Source organism: Ziziphus jujuba, chromosome 3, assembly GCF_031755915.1.
Source record: "Ziziphus jujuba cultivar Dongzao chromosome 3, ASM3175591v1".
In the NCBI taxonomy this organism is placed as follows: Eukaryota; Viridiplantae; Streptophyta; class Magnoliopsida; order Rosales; family Rhamnaceae; genus Ziziphus; species Ziziphus jujuba.
Genome location: NC_083381.1, coordinates 21,798,406 through 21,822,413, shown reverse-complemented (window position 1 = coordinate 21,822,413; position 24,008 = coordinate 21,798,406). Strand labels below are relative to the sequence as shown.

At 34.0% G+C, this 24,008-nt stretch overlaps 2 protein-coding genes across 2 annotated transcripts; both read left to right on the top strand.

Moving 5' to 3' along the window:
• Nucleotides 1–11,675: 11,675 nt before the first annotated feature.
• Nucleotides 11,676–12,149, top strand: LOC107422964 (protein BIG GRAIN 1-like A). The gene has a single exon (XM_016032467.3). The coding sequence runs from the start codon at nucleotides 11,676–11,678 to the stop codon at nucleotides 12,147–12,149; it is 474 nt and encodes a 157-aa protein (XP_015887953.3).
• Nucleotides 12,150–13,983: 1,834 nt separating this feature from the next.
• On the top strand, nucleotides 13,984–15,726 carry LOC107422975 (enoyl-CoA delta isomerase 2, peroxisomal). Its single transcript, XM_060815251.1, has one exon. It carries the CDS (start codon nucleotides 14,080–14,082, stop codon nucleotides 14,797–14,799), a length of 720 nt encoding a protein of 239 aa, XP_060671234.1. The 5' UTR covers nucleotides 13,984–14,079; the 3' UTR covers nucleotides 14,800–15,726.
• Nucleotides 15,727–24,008: the final 8,282 nt, after the last annotated feature.

Sequence of the window (24,008 nt, the reverse complement as noted above, 5' to 3'; positions counted from 1 at the left end):
TGAACTGGAATGACTATTCAAGGATACACTTTTTGTGGATGATTGGGATGCTGTTAGAATTGCGTTACTATATTTCTTAGTTCATGGTGTACTCGGAATGGATCCGAAGGTTCAAATAAAAAAAAAAATTCATTGATTTGGTTGCTGATCTAGACGTATTTAATTCCTACCCTTGGGGCATTCTAAGCTACAAAGAGACGATCAACTCATTCCACAATGCATTCCAGCAACGAGGACGAGGACGTGCAGTAAAGAATATATCACAGTATTATGACCTAAAAGGTTTTCATTGGTGTTTCAGGTACGGTAATATATTTAATACATGTAGCGTTTACTTAAAATTTATATTTAATAACCTATAATTTGTATTTTGTAGGTGTGGGGGTTTGAAGCAATCCCTGATTTTGGTAACCAATTTGCCGACTGGTTGGAAACCCGTTGTCCGAGGATCCTTGGATGGCATACTCCAAGGCAACCGAACCATTTTGCTGTCCATAATTGGTTCTCCTCCAATAGCAATGTAAGGCAAATTTTGTTTAGACTACATGGTATGACTACATTCAAGTTACATTACCATAGTCAGTTTCCAAATTTACTTTTTTTTCCTTTCTTCATTGCATGTAGTATGTTGTGCACTGGACGTTAGATGCTACCGATGAGGAGAAGACTATGGATTACTGGCGAACAATAGCAGTTGACATACATGAAGTTCGCTACACGTCACCTCCAATTGTAGCACCAATAGTTGGCGCTAAAGATGTTGGCGCTAAAGATGTTAGCACTAAAGATGCATCCAAAGCTGAGGAGCATTCTAGTGGCCCTCCAGATGCTAATTTCAGGGTACGCAATTGTTACTTGCACGCAAATTTGTATTTCATATGTTGTACTAATATATGTTGACTTATGTTTTGGATATTAATATTGATTAGCTTGCTTGCTTGGAGGCAAAAGTTGATGAATTAAATAAAGAGATGGCAGCGTTAAGGAAGATGCTTAGTTCTGTTATTGACCAACAAAAGCATCAGGTATCATTTAGACAACTTAGTATACTTTACTTTAGTGCTTCAGCATTATTAAATTACATATTGTAATTCAGCAATTATTTGTTGTTAGAGTTTGGGAACTGCAAAAATAATCATTGTGTTTTGCAGGCCGAGCATCATATGCATAGCCATTCACCGTCATCTTCGGTTAGACCATCATCCCCTGTGGCACCGTCTGTTGGAGAGCAAGCTAAAGAATTTGATGCACCCATAGACGGTTCCAATGGTAGGAAGGAGGATGATGATTGTACTACACCGTTTGAGCCTATCGTACCTGGAGGACCCTATGTGGAGGATTCCTGGGCTTTGGTGCCATATTGGCCTTTGCATTTAGGGTGGGATATCGGTGCTTCAGTTGACAGTCCACATCATGACCAATCAGCTGAGATTGAGGTGGAAGATCGGAAGCATAACGTTGGTGATACAAGCCGATTCGGTCGAGTTTACCACCAGTCACATCACGTCATCTCTCCTTACACCGACCCGTGTAAAAAGAAGGTCAAATTTAATCTTACTCGACCTATTGATGCATCAAAGGAGAGGGCGTTCGATGAGTGGTATAGGGTGGCACCGAAGGAAGCAACCGTGTGTACATCTTATATGACGGTGGGAAAGGAATTTTTTGCTGAGCTACTGACCGATGAAGGATGGTTGAATTCCGATGTAAGTTATATGCTTTATGTTCATGTAAAATCATTGTGGTCCTACGTTTGGAATGATGTTTTATTTATCACCTCGCAGTTGTTACTTATTTCCTTTAATGGGTTTTGCAGCATATTGACACTATTTTGTATTTCATACGAAAAAGGCGGTTTGATAATGAGAAGATGTTCACCAACACCTGTGCCATATTAGACGTGTTATTTTGGGTAGGATGATGGGATGTTACTGCGTTGCTTAATGTTATATTGATGATATTTTATATTGTATATATTTCATTATTTGGCAGTCATCCATCAAAGGGCGTTATCCCATATGGAGGGCATCTCGTGGCACATATTCATGTGATGCGACCCTTTGTAACTATGTACATGGGAGGTCACCCAAACCTAGCGTGTCGTGGCAGATATGTGATTATGTAAGTCCATACATATATTGAAAAAAATTCTCACTAAGTTTCCCATTTTGTGGATAATGAGGTTATGTTCTAATTTGCAGGTGTACATCCTTGTCAACAATGGAGGCGCGCATTGGTTGACAGCATGTGTGGACTTGAAGGCCCGACATATTGATTTATACGATCCAAATATGGGAAATAAATATGTCCAGAATAGAGAGTTGAAGAATGCGGAATGCCTTACGTATATGCTGCCTTACCTATTGAGGGATAGGGGATATTACGGGAAGAATCCGGACATGTCTCCCACTTTAGAGCCATTCACGATGACCATGATCAAAGATGCACCCCGCCAAGATAATGGGTATGAATGTGTTGTCATTTCAAACAACTTGTATTGCTGCTATTTTTTATTGTGGTTACGTGTGAAAATACACGTGGTTGGTTTTCATTAATGCTAATCATTAATGCTATTCTGCAGGGGTGATTGTGGCGTCTACACTCTGAAATTTATTGAATACATGAGTAGTGAGGAGAACCCTTCATTTGGTCCGCAAGACATTATGTTTTTTAGAAAAAAATATGCTGTTGATTTGTACTTTAATAAACTTTCAACGTAGATCGTATGTTTAATGTTATGACGATCTATACTAATGTTATACTAATGTTATCTTAATATGCTGAACCTATCTTTACTAATGAAAACCGTTGAAAAAAAAAGAAAAAAGAAAAAAGATAAAAAAAACCCTCGGTTGTGGTAAAAATTAAAGGAAAGATGATTATCGATGGTGCATCGATAATTCCCGATTCACCATCGGTAATTACAGAAACGCTTTTTCGTAACCAACAAATAAACCCTGGAAAAATTACCGACGGTTTCGTCGGTAATTTCCGAAGGTGTACAGTCCATCAAGTTTTACCAATTTGTTGGGCCCCACAAGTCCCATAATGTGTGTTGAATGCAAAAACATGGCAAATAGGGATTCTAAAATTATAATAAGTGGAGAAAATCCCAAAATTTAATAAATGTGTATCAAATTTTGCCAAAAAATGGGCTGTCTGTTCACCCTCCGTAATTCCCGAGGAAAATGTCGGTAACCACCAAATTCCCTCGGAAAATTACCAATTTTTTCGTCGGTAATTCTCGAGGGTGTACAGTCCATCACATTTTACATATTTTTTGGGCCCCACAAGTCCCATAACGGGTGCTAAAGCAAAAACATGCAAAACAGGGATTCTAAAATTGTACTAAGGAGATAAAATCCCAAAATTTCATAAAAGTATATCAAATTTTGCAAAAAAATTGATGACTGTTCACCCTCGGTAATTCCCGAGGAGATCGTCGGTAACCACTAAATTCCCTCTGTAATAATTACCGACAGTTTCGTCGGTAATTCCCGAGGGTGTACAGTTCATTATATTTTACCAATTTTTTGGACCCCACAAGGCCCCTAAGGTGTGTTGAATGCAAAAACATGCAAAATAGGGATTCTATAATTGTACTACGGAGAGAAAATCCCAAAATTTCATAAAAGTGTATCAAATTTTGCAAAAAACTTGATGACTGATCACCCTCGGTAATTCCCGAAGAAATCGTCGGTAACCACTAAATTCCCTCGGGAATAATTACCGACAGTTTCGTCGGTAATTCCCGAGGGTGTACAGTTCATAATATTTTACCAATTTTTTGGACCCCACAAGGCCCCTAAGGTGTGTTGAATGCAAAAACATGCAAAATAGGGATTCTATAATTGTACTACGGAGAGAAAATCCCAAAATTTAATAAAAGTGTGTCCAATTTTGCAAAAAAAATTGATGACTGTTCACCCTCGGTAATTCCCGAGGAAAGCATCAGTAAACTACAAATGCCCTCTGGAAAAATTACCGACAGTTTCGTCGGTAATTCCCGAGGGTGTACAGTCCCTCATATTTTACAAATTTTTTGGGCCCCACAAGGCCCCTAAGGTGTGTTGAATGCAAAAACATGCAAAACAGGGATTCTATAATTGTACTAAGTAGAGAAACTCCCAAAATTTAATAAAAGTGTATCAAATTTTGCAAAAAAATAGGACAACTGTTCACCATCGGTAATTCCCGAGTAAATCGTCGGTAAACCCAAAAATGAACTCAGGAAAACCTACCGACAGTTTAGTCTGTAATTCCCGAGGGTGTACAGTTCATTATATTTTACCAATTTTTTGGACCCCACAAGGCCCCTAAGGTGTGTTGAATGCAAAAACATGCAAAATAGGGATTCTATAATTGTACTAAGGAGAGAAAATCCCAAAATTTAATAAAAGTGTATCAAAGTTTCCAAAAAATAAGCTAACTGTTCACCCTCGGTAATTCCCGATGAAATTGTCGGGAAACTGCAAATGCCCTCTGGAAAAATTACCGACAGTTTCGTCGGTAATTCCTGAGGGTGTACAGTCCATTATATTTTGCCAATTTGTTGGGCCCCACAAGGCCCCTAAGGTGTGTTGAATGCAAAAACATGTAAAACAGGGATTCTATAATTGTACTAAGGAGAGAAAATCCCAAAATTTCATAAAAGCATATCAAATTTTGCAAAAAAACTGACAATTGTTCACCCTCGGTAATTCCCGAGGAAAGCGTCAATAATCGCAAAAATACCCTCTGGAAAATTACCGATTGTTTCGTCGGTAATTACCAAGGGTGTACAGTACATCAAATTTTCCAGAGGGTATTACCGACGAAATGTCATGCACTGTACACCCTCGGTAATTACCGACGAAAACGTCGGTAATTTTTCCAGAGGGCATTTGTAGTTTCCCGACGATTTCGTCGGGAATTACCGAGGGTGAACAGTTAGATTATTTTTTGGAAACTTTGATACACTTTTATTAAATTTTGGGATTTTCTCTCCTTAGTACAATTATAGAATCCCTGTTTTGCATGTTTTTGCATTCAACACACCTTAGGGGCCTTGTGGGGTCCAAAAAATTGGTAAAATATAATGAACTGTACACCCTCGGGAATTACCGACAAAACTGTCGGTAGGTTTTCCTGAGTTCATTTTTGGGTTTACCGACGATTGCCTCGGGAATTACCGAGGGTGAACAGTTATCCTATTTTTTTGCAAAATTTGATACACTTTTATTAAATTTTGGGAGTTTCTCTACTTAGTACAATTATAGAATCCCTGTTTTGCATGTTTTTGCATTCAACACACCTTAGGGGCCTTGTGGGGCCCAACAAATTGGCAAAATATAATGGACTGTACACCCTCGGGAATTACCGACGAAACTGTCGGTAATTTTTCCAGAGGGCATTTGCAGTTTCCCGACGATTTCGTCGGGAATTACCGAGGGTGAACAGTTAGCTTATTTTTTGGAAACTTTGATACACTTTTATTAAATTTTTTGATTTTCTCTCCTTAGTACAATTATAGAATCCCTGTTTTGCATGTTTTTGCATTCAACACACCTTAGGGGCCTTGTGGGGTCCAAAAAATTGGTAAAATATTACATACTGTACACCCTCGGGAATTATCGACGAAACCGTCGGTACTTTTTCCAGAGGGAATTTGGTGGTTACCGACGATTTACTCGGGAATTACTGAGCATGAACAGTTATCAATTTTTTTGCAAAATTTGATATACTTTTATTAAATTTTTGATTTTCTTTCCTTAGTAAAATTATAGAATCCTTATTTTGCATGTTTTTGCATTCAACACACCTTAGGGGCCTTGTGGGGTCCAAAAAATTGGTAAAATATAATAAACTGTACACCCTCGGGAATTACCGACGAAACTGTCGGTAGGTTTTCCTGAGTTCATTTTTGGGTTTACCGACGATTGCCTCGGGAATTACCGAGGGTGAACAGTTATCCTATTTTTTTGCAAAATTTGATACACTTTGATTAAATTTTGGGAGTTTCTCTACTTAGTATAATTATAGAATCCCTGTTTTGCATGTTTTTGCATTCAACACACCTTAGGGGCCTTGTGGGGTCCAAAAAATTGGTAAAATATGATGAACTGTACAACCTCGGGAATTACCGATGAAACTGTCGGTAAATTTTCCTTAGCGAATTTGTAGTTTCTCGGCGCTTTCCTTGGGAATTACCCAGGGTGAACAGTTATCTTTTTTTTAAAAAAAATTTGATACACTTTTATGAAATTTTAGGATTTTCTCTCCTTATTACAATTTTAGAATCCCTGTTTTGCATGGTTTTGCATTAACACACGTTATGGGACTTGTGGGACCCAAAAAATTGGTAAAATTTTATATGCTGTTCACCCTCGGGAATTACCGACGGAACAGTCGGTAATGATTCCAGAGGGAATTTGATGGTTACCGGTGGTTTCCTCGGGAATTACCGAGGGGGAACTGTCATCCCATTTTTTTACAAAATTTGAGAACTTTTTAAGGACTTTGGGATTTTCTCTCCTTAGGATAATTTTAGAATCCATATTTTTCATTTTTTTGCATTCAACACGCCTTAGGAGACTTGTGGGGCCCAAACAATTGGTAAAATGTGATTGCTATAGGGTTTCGGTAATTATCGACGAAACCTTCGGTAATTCTTGAATCAAAAACAAATTGAACGTTTTCATTTTTTAATGCCGTTTGATCACAAACTTTGCCAGAATTTATCATTAATAATGCTACATTTAGCATGTTATTGGTTGGAACACACATGATTGAAGTTGCCGGCTGGAATTGTTGTGAGTCTTTTATGACGGTGTACAAATGTCAATTACCGATGATGCATTGGTCATTACCATTGGGCAGTAATATCATCCATGCAATAGTAAGAAACATACAAACAACTGAACCAAAAATTGAAGACAGAATGATATGTTATCAAAACAATACGACAGATGAATTTGACAATAAAAGAACACATAAAGCCAACGTCTATTACGCCAAAACACATGTTACGCGGTTGACCAACTAATTGCATTCCTGACTACATTTCATACACACGCATACCACATAACATGGCCTCATTGTCTAAATATAGCATCATGCGATTGATGGGCGTTCGTTTCAATGGTGCTGTTGGTTGTTAGTGCTATCAAGAGGTACGGCAGCGGAGCATGATCGGCTGGTGTGACCAACCTGTTTGCATCTCCCGCATCTATATTGATGACGCTCCTCTCCTTGAGATTGAATCCTCTTCTTTCTCGGTCTTCCTGACTGTTTGCCAATTTGAGGTGGAAGTACAACCTGGTTTATGACATCATCTGGAGCATACCACTGACATTTATCTCCAAGTGGATATATGGTTTCCGAATATGCATAACGGAGTGAGTCAACTGAGTAATGTGCCGAGCAAAGGAAATATGGACAAATATGTCGATGCTTACATGCTGCAATTGCATGGACACAAGGAAATCCATCAATGTCAAATTCCTTGCATGAGCACGTCTTATTTTCTAAGTTAACAACTCCAACGAACATGCCATGGCCAACAACTTGAAACTCATATAAGTTCATTGGCATAACACGTAAGCCTCTGCCATTATTTGAGCGGTCCTGCATGATTTTTTCCAACCAATTAGTAACAGGAGTTTGCATTGCAGCAGCGTTAGTTCGACGTTCATACCACCACCTTTGCAAGACATCACGAATGTGATCTAGTAATGGCAAAACAGGTTTATCCCTAGCATCAATAAGCACAGAGGGTCAAGCAGGTGGTGTTCTGGTATAACAAAAGGTGAGAGAACAGAAATTCTGTTATGACAAAAGATAAAGAATTGTTACGATCAAGCCACAAAGGACAAGTACACTCAAGCCATAAATGACAAGAAAGTGGATATCATTTGTACCGTGTCAAAATTTTTCATGGAGGCAATCAAATGTAAATACGAAATATGTATGCAAAGCAAATCAGATTCTAGCTTCTAGGTCTTTGTGGAGCTTGTCAGGTTCCATAGGACACCTGCTTGTGATCATCTAATATTGAGTCAATAAATCTGCAGAACAGATTCCAATAAGCAAATTTTAATTTTCTCCTAATGAGCTAATGAAGTTGATAGTTTATGAAGACCATCTTTTCGAAGACCCATTAAAACTATGTACACCAGTTGGATAAACTCTCATAATGCTGCTGGTTAGAACAGATTCCAATAAGCAAATTTTAATTTTCTCGTAATGAGTTAATGAAGTTGATAGTTTATAAAGACCATTTTTATCAAGACCAATTAAAAATATGTACACCAGTTAGATAAACTCTCATGATGCTGCAGGTTAGAAAGCTTTGTGAAATCTTTCAAAAGAATTATCAAAGCAACGATATTCGAAAAATTGCTGGTTAATAGTGCATAAAAAAAAAATATATATATATATATATATATATCTCACATAGAGGATCCCTATCAATATCAATATCTTGAACTCATGAAAATGACAGAATCTAATTCCAAGCTCTCTCTGGTCTGCCTTTGTTGATTTACTCCATATTTTGATAGTTGAATAGAACATTCATGCGAAATAATTAGTTCTCCAAACAAAAACACTTCAATTTTTTCCTTCAAATCCACATTCCACAAGGATGGTGGATTGTAAATTACAGTAAACTATATATTCCTACTAGATTTTAGCTCAATGAACTTCAAGGATTAAACCCATAGATGGAGGAATTTGGGTTGGCTGGGAAGGCTGCCATGGAGTTAAAATTCTCAACCCATTTGATTATCCGAAAAAGAAAAAGGAACTAACACAACAGAAAAGAAATCATCCCTAAATGCAAATGCACTGTTTGAGGATTGCTTTTCTTTTCTGTATCTGAAGATTCTTTAACATTTCTGATAACCTTCACCAACTTTGTCACTGTTTGACCACCAAGTTCACAATCCACAAGTTACCAATCTCCTTTTTCATTTTACTGCTACAAATTCGGCTTCTCTGTGATCCTTTTGGGTTGCCACGCTGCCTAGCGACTCGGAGGGCATGTGTGTGGCCCAACTTAAAAATGCTCTGGATCTGGCCCAGGGAAATACCGGGCTTTAGGAACTCTTTCAATTATTCACTCCTCCTTTTTTATCTTTAAAACGATAGTAGTAGCTATTATTATTATTTTTTTAATGAAAAAAACAATCACAAAATAAATCAAAATCGGAATAATATATAATACGGCCAACGTCTTCACAATTATTTGGAAACAATTTCATTAATCAGTGCTAATTTCTTTCATATAATTTTAGAATTAAAATAAATTAATAAAATATAGATTCCTAAAATCAAATGGCTAAATAATTATTTTTACGGAAAAAAATACAGACTAAATAAAAAATAATGTACAATATATTTTCATATTTCCATAATAATTATATTTTAACAATATTTATAATTAATTATTTCATTATTTATAGGATAAGCAGTGTGTAGTTCCACATATATGATTTCTTCCGATTTATGAGACTGCAATATTTATTATATTCAACTTTTAATATTCATTTTTGTTGATAAAAATATTTTTAATTTTTAAGTATGACTAAAGTAATCAAGATTTAAATGTACAAGATTTCAAAATATATATGAGTGAATTTTCAAAAATTTGACACTATAAGTTTGTTATTCAAGAACTTTGATTAAGAGTTGCAATTGAGTAACATGATTTGCTTTAACGACTAAAATTTGGTAGCATATTTATATTTCTTATTTTATTATTTAATTATAAACACAATTAAAATAATTATCATGGAAATATATATCCTATTATTTTGATCATATATATATATATATATATATGTATACCTTATCAAGTGGAATAATTTTAATCCTATAACACTCTTGAAACGTACCCCATTGATAACAATTATTCTCTTTTTTTTATTCTTCTTGTTAATTTCTCTATAAATATAAAAGACTAACATTTTATTTTGGCTATTAAAAAACTGAGGTCACGTTTAGTTTAGTATAAAGAAAGATTACTCAGAATAGAAATAATTATTCATAAAAATTAAATAAGGAAAAAAGAATAGTTATTTTATTGACATGATTGGTTATTATATTGAATTTTTTTATTTTCAAAAATATTAAATTACATAAAAATTAATTATTTATGTATTTTTAGTAAATCAATTTAGATTTAAATATATTTTAAATATGGTAATATCGTGGAAAGAAAGGAATATCAATTTTGAACTTTTAAAAATTAATAACTATTTCTTAAATTAGGAGAACATGTATTTTTATGGAATAAATAATTTTAAAATTGAAATATACCAAAAAAAATAATAGTGAATTGTATTCTTATGGCAAATTTATATTTGACCAAAAATAGCTATTTATGGGGATAAAAACAAAGAAAAAAAATTAATTATTCTTATTTATATGTTTGGTAAGAATATTAAATTTGATTCAAAATTTAGCCTTTTATAAATATTTAAAAAAAATCAAATATGGTCAAAATCAATATTAAAAGTAAACTTTTATATTTATTAATATATTTTTACCATATAACGAACTATTTAAGTTTAATTTTTTTTACAAATATATCAGAGATATAAGTAAAACTTATCTAGATTATAACATGGAAACAACAATTATGAACATTTTTAATTTCATTAGTCACTGATTTGTGTTAATTTTCCTTATATGATTTTCAAATTAAAAATAAATTAATAAAATATGAATAGCCAAAATTGAATGACCAACGGATTATTTTTAAGGAAAAAAAATCACAAAATAAATTAAAATCAGAATAATATATAATATGGCCAACGTCTCCACCATTACTTGGAAATAATTTCATTGATCAGTGCTAATTTCTTTTATATGATTTTAAAATTAAAATAAATTAATAAAATATGGATACTTAAAATTGAATGGCTAAATGATTACTTTTATCAAAAATATACAGACTAAATAAAATATAATATACAATATATTTCCATATTTCCATAATAATTATATTTTAACAATATTTATAATTAATTAGTTCATATTTTACAGGATAAGCAGTGTGTAGTTCTACATATGATTTTTTCCGAGTTATAAGATTGCAATATTTATTATATTCAACTTTTAATATTCATTTTTGTTGATAAAAATATTTTTAATTTTTAAATATGATTAACGTAATCATGATTTAAATGCAGAAAATTTCAAAGTATATATGGATGAATTCTCAAAAATTTGGCACTATAAGTTTGTTATTCAAAAACTTTGATTAAGAGTTGCAGTTGAATAACGTGTTTTGCTTTAACGACTAAAATTTGGTAGCATATTTACATTTCTTATTTTATTATTTGATTATAAACACTATTAAAATAATAATCATGGAAATATATCTCCTATTATTTTGATCATATTTTGTGACTGATTTTAATTTCCTTAAGCGTAATTCAATCAATTAACCATTAAATCTTGGGTAAGAGAAAATTTAGCACTAATCAAGGGAGATGGAAAGGATCTTTGTCCTTTATAAAGTCTCAACGAAGAAGAAGAGAGAAAGCATAACAACCTCTAGTCCTTCATTATTTTCTGTGTGTTATACGACACTCTCATTGTTACCATTTTGTTTGTGTGTCATCTTCTATTCATTTTGTTTAAAGAAAATGCCATCATTCTCTGTGTGTTACACGACACTCACATCGCCGATGCCCAAGCCGCCAAAGCCTGTTCGATCCATTACCGAAACAGAGAAGGACAGCACACACACTCGGACTAAGCTTGACAAAATTTTGAAATCAGGGGCTTTGAAGATTTACAGCAAGGTGAAACAGCCAACTCATTTCCTTAACTCTCTTTTCACTGCCAAAAAATCCAAGAGCTCGTCCTCCGCCCATGCCGTTCAATCACCTTCTGGTAGGAGTGGAAAACGTGGTCCTGATCAAGTTAAAAAAACCGTTCGTTTCGACCCTGTGACTGTCATTGTGGATGAGAGTGGTCGCTCATGCGGTCACAAACGGTCGCATGAATCCCAAGTGTCCGAGAGAACGCGGCGAGTGGAGGAAGTAGCCAGAGAGGAATTTAGGAGATACTATCGTCAAATCCAGAGAGATTTTCTTTGGGATGACGATGCAGTTTCCTATTCAAGTTCGGATCTTTTCGAGCTTGAAAATCTTGAGTAAATAATGTAGCATTTGTTGTTTAATATCATACGGAATAATATAAACCAGCATTTTTTCTTCTTTTATATCTTTTCTGCTTATTATTATTGTCTTGTATTAGTCTTGTTGATGTTGTTTCATGCACACTGGCACTGGCCAAAATATGAGATACCAGAAATCTAACCATGACAACGTTTTTTCGTATTCTTCGATAATATAAATTGTGTTTAAAGCCTTTTGTATATGCCATTACTTTCCTCATCGTTTGTTTTTATTTTCCTATTGATAATGATTGCTTTATATAAAAAAAACTAGTCAATTTTAGATTATCTATCGGCTTGTCCTCCCTTTTACTAAAACGTTGCATTACCAACTAGGAATTCCCCCAAAAAAAGAAAAAAAAAAGTAAAATAAAATAATACTCAAACTATATTTTTCAAAATATTATTTTTTGGAGATTTTTAAGATTAATGCAACTTTTATAAAGGAAATGAATTAATTTTGATTGATATACGTTTCCTTTTCAACACTGAAATAAATTAATTTTGATTGATATACGTTTAGGTTATTATATATATGGAATACTATTTTATAAAGGAGATAATTGAATATATTACCAAAGAAAAAAATACTTCATTGAATATACATGGAAAACATTAGCTGTTTTAACCCTAAAAAAAAATTTAAAAAAAAAAAAGGAAAAATTGGTTGGTTCACATATACTCTTAATTCACAACAATTGAGAGGGTATCGACATTTTTGATCTTGAATCGTATTAGCCGTATTGATAGATGCTATATATGGACTTCATTGACTTGATTTTATTCCCTTAAAGTTTTAACTTTAAAAGTATATATATTTTGTAAAATATATTATAATATTTATAAAATATAATCTTATTTATTTTATATAAATATATTTAAGTATTAAAAAATGAAATATAAATATAAATTATGTATTTTTATTAACACTAAATATGTAGTCCTTGTATCTATTCCTACTTGTACCCAGGACAATGTTTTTGGCCTGATTCCCACCCGATCCTTTGCATGGTCAGGGATGATAGGGAAAATAGGTTAAATATAACCATCTCTATTCCCAGCCATCAAAATAATAATGAATATACCTTCTTCTTTTTTTCTTTTTTTTTCCTTAACCAAAAAATCTTGGCGTAATTAATCATTTTTATTACTATTTATTAAAACATATTGAAATAGATTGTCTTATTGCCTTAAATTCTCCTCTCAATTTGCTCTCATTCACCTTATTTACCTCATTCTGTATCTTTCATATTTGTTTAATTTTGGTATGGAGTTAAAAAAAACTATTAAAGTAACTTGCAAATTTTTGCATTAAAAAAAACCGCTTTTTGTGTTGGTCCAAAATCTTTAAAATGATTTTTATTTTTTATTTTTTCACTTTGTTTGGAGATAAATATTTTCACGAAAAGTTGTATTATTCAGTCTTTGGCTTGCTTCGTGCAAAATGATGTTTTCTCCAATATCTTTTCAATAAAGTTTGGATATCCTATGACAAAAAAATGGTACTTGTTCATAATTTAATATTCTATGAATTTATTATTAAAAATGTGTAATATATAATAAAACAAAAACAAACCTACATTACTAAATTTTGTCATATTATCATTCGCACAACACGGTTATGAATTCAAAAAATAACAACAACAAAAATAATCATCTATTTATACATATATATATATATATATATATATTTAAAAGCTTATAAATTACCAACCATATTAATTTTAAAAATAATAAACTAAAAGTCAAGCTCTGTTTGTGATATTTTTTGGTAAATACTCTGTTTGTGATATTAATTACTTTATACACTCGCTACTTTAATAAGCTGCATAGCAAAGCACATATAGATAGGAGGATGATATAACACCAACACCAACACGCAGGCCGAGGCTCACCATTTCCACAGAACCATGTGCACCTTAGAGAAGCGTGGAAACCTCTTCTTCCTCACTCTCACCGGCGACGACGACCACCGTCTAAGTCCGGCCGTCATCGATTCCCTCATCTCCTCTCTCTCTCAGGTCGCCTCCCAAGCCACCCGCGGTTCCGCCCTCATCACCACCGCACAGGGCAACAGGTTCTTCTCCAATGGCTTCGATCTCGCCTGGGCCCAATCCGCAGGCTCCAAATCAGTCGCCGCGGACCGTCTCAACCAGATGGTCGTCTCCTTCAAACCGGTTGTCGGAGCTCTTCTCTCTCTTCCGATGCCAACCATCGCCGCCTTACCCGGCCACGCCGCTGCCGGAGGATTCCTCTTCGCTCTCTGCCACGATTACATCCTCATGAGGAGCGATAGAGGTGTGCTGTACATGAGCGAGGTGGACTTGGGGCTTCCGTTCCCGGATTACTTCACGGTGGCGATGAGGTCGAAGATCGGATCGGTGTCGGCTCGGAGGGATGTGATGCTGAGAGGGATGAAGATCAAGGGCGAGGAAGCTGTGAGGATGGGGATCGTGGATTCGGCGCACGATAGCGCGGAGAGCACGGTGGAGGCTGCGGTGCGCTTGGGGGAGAAGTTGGCGTCGAGGAAGTGGGACGGTGAAGTGTACGCCGAGATTAGGAAGGGGTTGTACCCGGAGTTATGTGGCGTGCTTGGATTGGCTGCCAAAGTCATTACTCCGAATCTTTGACAACAAATTTTTTTTTTTTTAATTTTTATTTTATTTTATTTTTTTGTTTTCAGTTCCATCTCGGAAATAAGACTTTTATACTGAGGCCTTTCCTCGTACAGGTAACGTACAATCATAATGAGTTTATTAGAAAGCCACTCTTTTGACTACGGAAAATTCTTTCTTTGGATAAAATCTTCCTTGAGTCTTATTTTGAGGCTGTGCATAACTCCCGAGTTACCAGTGAGTGGTATTATTGGACTGATCCTATGGTGGGAAATGTTCTTCATTTTAGATAATGAAACCATTCCATGACCTTGTCTTCTCGGATTCCAGCTTTTTACGTGTGTAGTTCCCGTTCCCTATTCGTCCTGGTCCCTGTGAAAGGTCCAGTCGATGGGAAAGGAATTCTGGCAAGGGAAATTCGGCAAACAAGTGATAGGGATAAGGCAAGTCTCCCCCGGAAAGGAACTGGAAAAGCTCAAAAAAGCACTCTTGAGCTTGACCTTTCAGTTTTCCTCTATGTACCGGTCCTGAATTCCAAACCCAAATAAACCGGGGAAGCTGCGACCCATTACACAGTGCTAAACAGAAACGGTTTACAAAACCCAAAAGGCCCAAAGGCTAACTGCCTACAAAGGGGAGAGATAGCCGGTAAGCCTCTCTCCTGGGCAACAAAAAAAAGGCAAAAACCAGGGAAAACAATCCAGTTTAATATGACCTACAAGGCTTTTTTCCTGACACCATTTGCTGACAAAATGGGCTACAAAACTTCTTTCTCTAGGGATCCATGCAAAACGAACATCTTTGAAACAGGTTTTTAGCCGGATAATAGTTTCTAGAATTCCATCTGCCAACCAGTGGTTTGAATGAAGGGCTTGGTCGTTTATGTTATCAATGACTGTCTTATTTTTATCTACGATAATTATCTGCTTTTAATTGCTTTTATTTAGATACTGGAACAAGACCCTCTTCTTCTACATAAGATGCACTTAATACCCTCTCATCCTTACACATCTTCCTTCTTTTATCATTTTTATTTGTTTTTATAATAAAAAGCTCGTTTTTATGTTATGGCACTTTGATAAATAGGAATAGAGTTATCAAAAATGAAATACAGCGAAAACATAACATATTAAAATTAAACACAAACACATAATAAACTTTGACCAAACAAATAATAAACCATGACATAAACCTATGATATGAAACAAATAACTGATTAAGCATGCCACGAACCACAATGGATCAAATGCTACACATTGCCATGAACCTATTATGGGTTAGATGTGGTGCATGCACATGTTAATCTTTTCAAAATAATCAATATATATAATACTTTATTAAATTAATCTTTATGATATAATTTGTAATCGTTTATTTACAACTTTTTTTAATTATGTAATTTTTTATGTAAATATTAATTGCATATAACAAACCAAAAATAAAATTTACTCTGATGAATTTAAATTATTTGTTAATTTTACGTCTTATAATATTTTAATCAATAAATAAAAAATATATTGACACAAATATAAGACAGATTAGCATGAGAAAGAATGTGCCATTACAAGTACGACACCATAAAAAAATGAGCTAGTACAGAAATTGTGCCAGCACGATCCGATCCATTTAACACCTCTAAATTGAAAAGAGGCACATGAGAGATGTTTAACTTTGAACATCTAAGCCGTGAATGCTACTCAAAAACTAAACAAAATAAAAAAGGGAAATTTCAGATAGAATTGAATAATATTACATACCAGCGATAACCAAACTATCACATTCCAGCACCCTGAAGAAATGATTGAAGATGGGTGGGGAAAAAAAAAAAAAAGCACTAAAACTGGTATAGTCCCTCTGATTCAATCACCAGCCCTATCAACAGGCTCTGCTTCCCACACCTAACGGTTGGCGACCCATTTTACCATCAGAAATCAAAAAGTGAAAACAGACAAGTTACCAATCCCCTTTTTCATTTTACTGCTACAAATTCGGCTTCTCTGTGATCCTTTTGGGTTGCCACGCTGCCTAGCGACTCGGAGGGCATGTGTGTGGCCCAACTTAAAATGCTCTGGATCTGGCCCAGGGAAATACCGGGCTTTATGAACTCTTTCAATTATTGACTCCTCCTTTTTTAATCTTTAAAACGATAGTAGTAGTTATTATTATTATTATTATTATTTTTATCTTAATAAAAAAAAAAAAGAGAGACTTTTTTTTGGATCTGAAAAAATAATTTTTTTTTCCATAATTTTTTTTAGAAATTTTTATGTGACAATCATCCATTAAACTTTATTATTTTTGAATTGATTTAGAGATTAAAAAATTAAATTTATATTTGAAATTTATATGAATCTAAATATATTGAATTTAGTTTTCTATATTTTTAGTATATTATCAACTTTTAAAATGATTTAAATATTAATAACAAAAGTTCTAATGTTAAAATTGTAAATACGTCTATATGGGAGAATAACTAATTAATTTTTACATTGATGGATAAACAGCAATAATAATAATAATTTACATGGATGGATAAAGTGCAAATTACACATTTGGACTAAACCTAAATTCCAAATGCTCAATTTTAATTTCATTGTATAGAAAAAGCACGGCCGAATAAGATACGATCTAAGAACCAAAGACTTGTTAGGAAGGGAAACAAAGAATTATATTTTAACAATATACAATAATTTTCAAATATGATTGATCATGTAGATGTTTTGAGAATTTCAGACTAGAAAACAAAATATTACATGCAATATGGAAGAGTTACCTGACATGTAATATTCGAAGATGCTGAAATAAATGACCAAATTTAGGAAACGTTTAGTGGACAAAGAAAATTATACTCCGTATGAAATGAAACTGAAAGCTAATCAATATAATAGGATCATGGACGTGCCAACTGAAATTTGCTTATGCTATTAGGGTGCTTTTCCAACTCTAAATTAATCTTTGAGTTTTCAACGCTTTTTTTAATATACCAAATGCTTGTTTTTCTTAGTTATGCTACTTCAATTGCCTTATACATATATATATATATATATATATATATATATTTGGATTATTCTTCTCCTTACTTCATCGACTTTTAGGATATATATGAGAAATAAAGAATCTATAGGCTTACAACAAGAGAAGAAAGGAAAAATATTAAAGCCTTTTTGTCAATATCATGCCAAATATATATATATATATATATATGGGTCTTAGTAAATTATGGGTATTACTAAAAGACCAGTTGATAATTTATTAGCTCAACCAGCATATACATGAAAACTATTGAGGCATTGATAAGATTCTCTTCCTTTTTTCTAATATCACAAATTAACAAATACATTGCAATTTAAATGAGACTTTCCTAAATATGAATGATAAAACTATGTGAAATTTTTACAAACATGTTTGTCCTTTATTTGCTAAAAGAATTATTAATTATTTTACACGAATTAGCATTTGTGTTATTAAGTAACACAAAACAACGAGATCGAAGAAATCAAGATGGTTTATTTACAAATTGACTTTAAAATACATAAATAAGCCAAAATAATATGAGAAATCATCACAGCGGTCAGATGATGGTACACCTCTTGAAACCAGTGGTTTACAAGTTCGGAGATCTGAGCGAGGCCGAATTCCATCATGAGATTTTCAGAATCTGAGTATATTCTGCTTATTGAAGAAGGGGAGCCAGAGAGTTTCCAAGAAGCTGTTTCTTATCAAGACAAAGGAAAGTGGCTGCAAGCAATGCAAGATGAGATGGAATCCTTGTAGAAAAATCATACTTATGAGTTAGTTGAGCTTCCAACAGGAAAGAAGGCACTAAAGAATAAATGGGTGTTCAAGCTCAAGAAAGATGGCAGCGGAAGGGTGGTGAAACACAAAGCCTGATTGGTGGTCAAAGGATTTCTTCAGAAGAAAGGAATTGACTTTGATGAGATTTTTTCACCGGTGTTAAAAATGACTTCAATTCGAGTCATTTTTGGTTTAGTATCAAGTCTAAACCTAGAGCTTGAATAGATGGATGTGAAGACAACATTTCTTCATGATGATTTACATGAAAAAATCTACATGGAGCAGCCAGAAGGATTTGAGGTTTCAAGGAAAGAAAACCTCGTATGCAAGCTGAAAAAGAGCTTGTATGGCCTCAAGCAAGCACCAAGACCATTACAAGAAGTTTGACTCATTTATGGTGAGTCAAGGTTATAAAAGGACTGCAACAGACCAGTGTGTTTATATTCAAAAATTTTCAGATGGAAACTTCATTGCACTTTTGCTATATGTGGACGAGATGTTGATCGTTGGACAAGATGCAATGAAGATTAGTCAGTTGAAGAAAGAATTGTCTAAGTCCTTTAATATGAAAGACTTAGGACTAGCTTAACAAATTTTGGGAATGCAAATAATCCGAGACAGGAAGAATAGAAGGTTATGGCTATCTCAAGATAAGTATGTTGAACGGGTGATAAAGAGATTCAACATGGATAAAGCCAAATAGGTTAGCATTCCACTTGCAAATCATTTTAAGTTAAGCAAGAGATTGTGCCCCTCATCCAAAGAAGAAATAAAGGAGATGGCTTCAGTACCATATTCTTCAGCGGTAGGAAGTCTGATATATGCAATGGTGTGTACCAGACTAGACATTGCTCACGCAGTAGGTGTTGTGAGTAGATTTCTTTCAAATCCTAGAAAGAAACACTGGGAAACAGTCAAATGGATTCTCAGGTATCTTAAAGGTACATCGAAGCTGTGCTTGTGCTATGGGGGAGGTGCTCCAATCTTAGAAGGCTATACAGATGCAGATATGGCCGGAGACCCTGATAATAGAAAGTTTACATCAGGTTATCTCTACATTTTTGCTGGGGGAGCTGTGTCATGGGAGTCAAGATTGCAGAAGTGTGTTGCTTTATCCACTACTGAAGCAGAGTACATTGCCGCAGCGGAAGCGGGTAAGGAAATGTTGTGGTTAAAGCATTTTCTCATAGAATTGGGCATCAAGTAAGAAGACTACAAGATACATTGTGATAACCAAAGTGTCATAGATTTGAGCAAAAACTCAATGTATCATTCCCGTACAAAGCACATTGACATCCGCTATCATTGGATACGCGAAGTAATAGATCAACAGTTGCTGAAACTGATGAAGATCCACACAAAAGAGAATCCAGCAGACATGTTAACAAAAGTTGTTGCTCAAGAGAAGCTGAAGCTGTGCAGAGACATAGCTGGAATGGATGGCAGATGACCATCAGTTTTTAAATGTGGCTGGAGGGGGAGAATTGTGAAGTCCAGCCGCACCACCATTGCACCGACAATGTGAAGACTGCTCAGCCACCATTGTTGACAATGGTTGCTGCAATTAACACCGAAAAATAATTTTCTCAACAATTGTGGGCACCTGTCAGAAGAAGTTGAAAATGGTGGCCATGCAGCCGACTTAGTAAGGTTATAAATAGGCCCGTTGCATGCATATTAAAGCTAAGTAGAGCAAGCTCAATATCATCCCAAGTGAGGAGTATTGAGAGTAAACTCCGAGAGAGAGAGTGTTTAAGTTCCAGAGAGAGCTTAAGAGAAGAGTGAGCAATTCCAGAGAGAATTTAACAATGTAGAGAGAGGTTCCATGTAAGAATCCTCCACGAGAGAAGTTTTTATTTTTGTATTCTATTTCCAAGAGAGTAATAGAATTCTTTTTATTTTCTTCTCATATTTCTTCTCTAAAGTGGTCAGAGAACCACAACAATTAATCAGATTTTCTTCTCTTTTTTCTAAATTTTTTTCTTCGTGTCAAGTAAGGAGGAATAAAAAAGTATGGTACAAAAAGGAAACTGACTGAATTCATTTTAGGAAACCCAATCAAACGTAAGCCAATTATATATATATATATATATAATCTGCCGAATTCAACCACATCATCATCATTATCATCATTATCATCATCATCGTTGTTGTCTTTTGCAAGGAGGAGGAACAGATGGGATGAGACACCCAGCCGCAAAAGGCAGAGGTCGTCTCGATGGGATGTGACCCCTGCTGCAACCATTATGGGTAATTCAACTCCGATGGCAGCAGCAGCTTACACACCTGGAGTGACCACCCCCCCCCCCCCCCCCCCTCTAAGAGAAGCTGAGCTTGTTACACCAATGCCAATGGCTATTAATCCTCCACAGAGCACTATAATTTACTGATGAGCTGATGAGAGAAAGAAATTGAGGACAGAAATCGTCCCTTGACTTATCAAGACACTGATGCAATGCTTCCTCCTCAAGATGAGGGGTATAAGACATTGGACCTTCCGGATTCATATTTGCCTGTTCCAACACATGCAATATGAAATATTATTATTTATACTTATATTAAATTAAGTAGAAGATTATATGGAGACTACATAAAAAAAATAAATAAATAAAAATTTAGTCCTCCTAATTAATAGGTTAATAACACAAAGTTTCTACCAAAAAAATTGTTACTAACACAAATGAATTGGTCATTGAATTTATACAAAATAAAATAAAATTTCATGGACTCTTTTTTAAGAAAAAAGAAAACTAGATTAGATAAGTGTTATTTCAAATATTTATTTTAACATAAATCACTATTTCCTAGTTGATAATTAATTAAGGGATACTTATTATTGCTAGATAGTCTTAGAAGTGCTTTTTTGACAAAAATCTAAGAAATTTGATGAAAAAAAAATAAAGCACTTCTAATAGGAAACGAAAAAAAAAAAAAAACATTTGTAATAGTATTTGACAAAAATCTAAGAAGTACTTTGTTGGTGTGTATATATATATATATATAAAACACTAAAGGTACTTATTAACAAAAATATTCCAGACAATGTTCAAAAAACATTAAATAATATAATTACCTTATTTAAAGGGGCGGGGTTTAAAAAAAATTAACTAAGGTTATGTTTGGTTAAAAGTCTAGTTATTTTAAAAAATTATGGATTAGTAATTTTTAGGAATAAAAAGATGGAATAAAATATTTATTCCTATTATTTAGTTTGGTAGGAAAAAAAAAACAAACAAATTAATATGAAACTAAAAAAATATCAAGGCGTAATAAAAAAAAAAACGATGTAAAGTAGCGTGTTTTGTATTTTGTATTCCTTTATTTTAGGGAATGCAGATTCTGAGCTTTTTAGAAAAAATAATACATCCTTATTTTAAAAAATCAGGATTCCATAGAAATAGATAAAATAAATTTTAAAAATCCAATGAAATAAAGGAATATCAAAATTTTAGGAATCTTTATTCTATTCCACTATTTATTTCATATCCTAAGTTTTTTTATTAAAAAAAAAAGAAGTATTTGGATGGGGTATGAGACTTTTAAGAGTTCTCTTTTCTGAAAAAATAACAAATTTGAACCGTTAGGTTAAACTGATTTAACGATCAAAATTATTTATTTAAGATTATTTGTTTTTAAGAAAAAGTGAACTCAATATTTTCTTGCCATATTATTATTATTATTATTGAAACAATCTTGCCGCATTATTTAGTTTTGCCAATTTGGAAATACTTATTAAAAAAAAGGGATAGTCCTAACACTTATGTGAAGATTTATGAAAATATTATACTGCCACATTATTATTATTATTATTATTATTATTATTGTGTTGAAACAATCTTGCCTCATTATTTGGTTTTGAAATTTTGGTAATCCTTATTGAAAAAAATGGTAATCCTAATATTTATTTGATGATTCATGATGAACAAAAGGCTACATATAATCATAAGATTTTCAAAAAATAAAAAAATAAAAAATAAAAACGTATTAATAGCAACCAATCGACTAGACTCCGAAAATCCGAATTGGTAATTTTATTGCAAAAGAAAACTTGACTAATTGCTTTCGTCTTAAGTAACAAGGAAAGAGGTAAAAATTCTCTAATCGGTTTTGGAATTCTATTTATTTATTAATTGCCAACTGATCACTAATCCTTTTTTAATTGGAAATTAACCTAACAAAATTATATTATATAAACCTGAAAACCCTTCTCTCGTAGATCAATTGTATTCGCTTAAGCGGCGTAACATATTTAATGACAGAGAATGGAGGAGCATAGGATAATGAGTAAAAAAGATAAATATACAAGGGCAGAGGATTTTATTTTGAAGGATATCATCGATAACATACTCGAGAGAGTTTCATTTGAAGATCTTGCAAGGTTCAAAAGTGTTTGCAAATCATGGTTCTACTCCATAATACCAGGGATTTACAAAAGTTGCAAACTCATAGTTTCATCTCCAACACAGATTCAGATTGTAGATCATGACGCATCATCATCATCATCATCATCCAACATCAAATGGCTTACTCTTCCACTGAAAGAAGGAGGAGGAGGAGGTCAGTATGTAGTTGGTTCCTCTAATGGCTGTTTACAATTACAATCTTATGTTGTGGAATTCATTAACCAATGAATACAAGAATATTAATCCACCACCAAACTCTGAATGGATCAATGATGGTAGTACTTCTGTAAAGAGTAATTAAAGGGTCAAAGCTTAACCCTAATTGATATTCATCCATGCATATATATAGTACATCAAGCAATCCTAATTAAGGTAAAACTCTAAGTTTAGGAAACAATCCTAAATAATAGCAACTACGTTCCTAAAACATATCATAATATCTCAACACCCTCCCTCAAGTTGGAGCATGAGGTTCAAAAATGCCCAACTTGGCAAGAAGATAATCAAATTGTTTCTTTCCAAGAGCCTTTGTAAAAATATCCGCCAATTGTGTAACAGTAGGAACATATGACGGAGCAATCAAACCATCTGTTATCGCATCCTGAACAAAGTGACAATCAACCTCAATGTGTTTGGTGCGTTCATGAAATACTGGATTTTTGGCCATATGAAGGGCTGACTGACTATCACAAAAGAGCTTGATTGCCTTTGGGTGGTGCACACCCAAGCTCAGAAGCAACCCCTTCAACCATTTGAGCTCACAAGTAACTGCTGCCATAGCTCGGTATTCCGCTTCTGCAAACGAGTGGGAAACTTTGTGTTGCTTCTTTGTCTTCCAAGAAATAGGAGATTGCCCAAGAAACATAAGCCATCCAGACAAAGAGCGTCTAGTGACTGGACATGCTGCCCAATCAAAATCACACCAACCATGCAGGGACAGATCACTATCTGCACGTAACAAGATACCCTGACTCGGAGTACCTTTCAAATAACAAACGACTCTCAAAGCCGCCTCCCAATGCTCAA

Coding starts and splice junctions, on each gene's coding strand:
- LOC107422975 (XM_060815251.1), top strand. CDS start 14,080: ATGTGCACCTTAGAGAAGCGTGGAAACCTCTTCTTCCTCACTCTCACC.
- LOC107422964 (XM_016032467.3), top strand. CDS start 11,676: ATGCCCAAGCCGCCAAAGCCTGTTCGATCCATTACCGAAACAGAGAAG.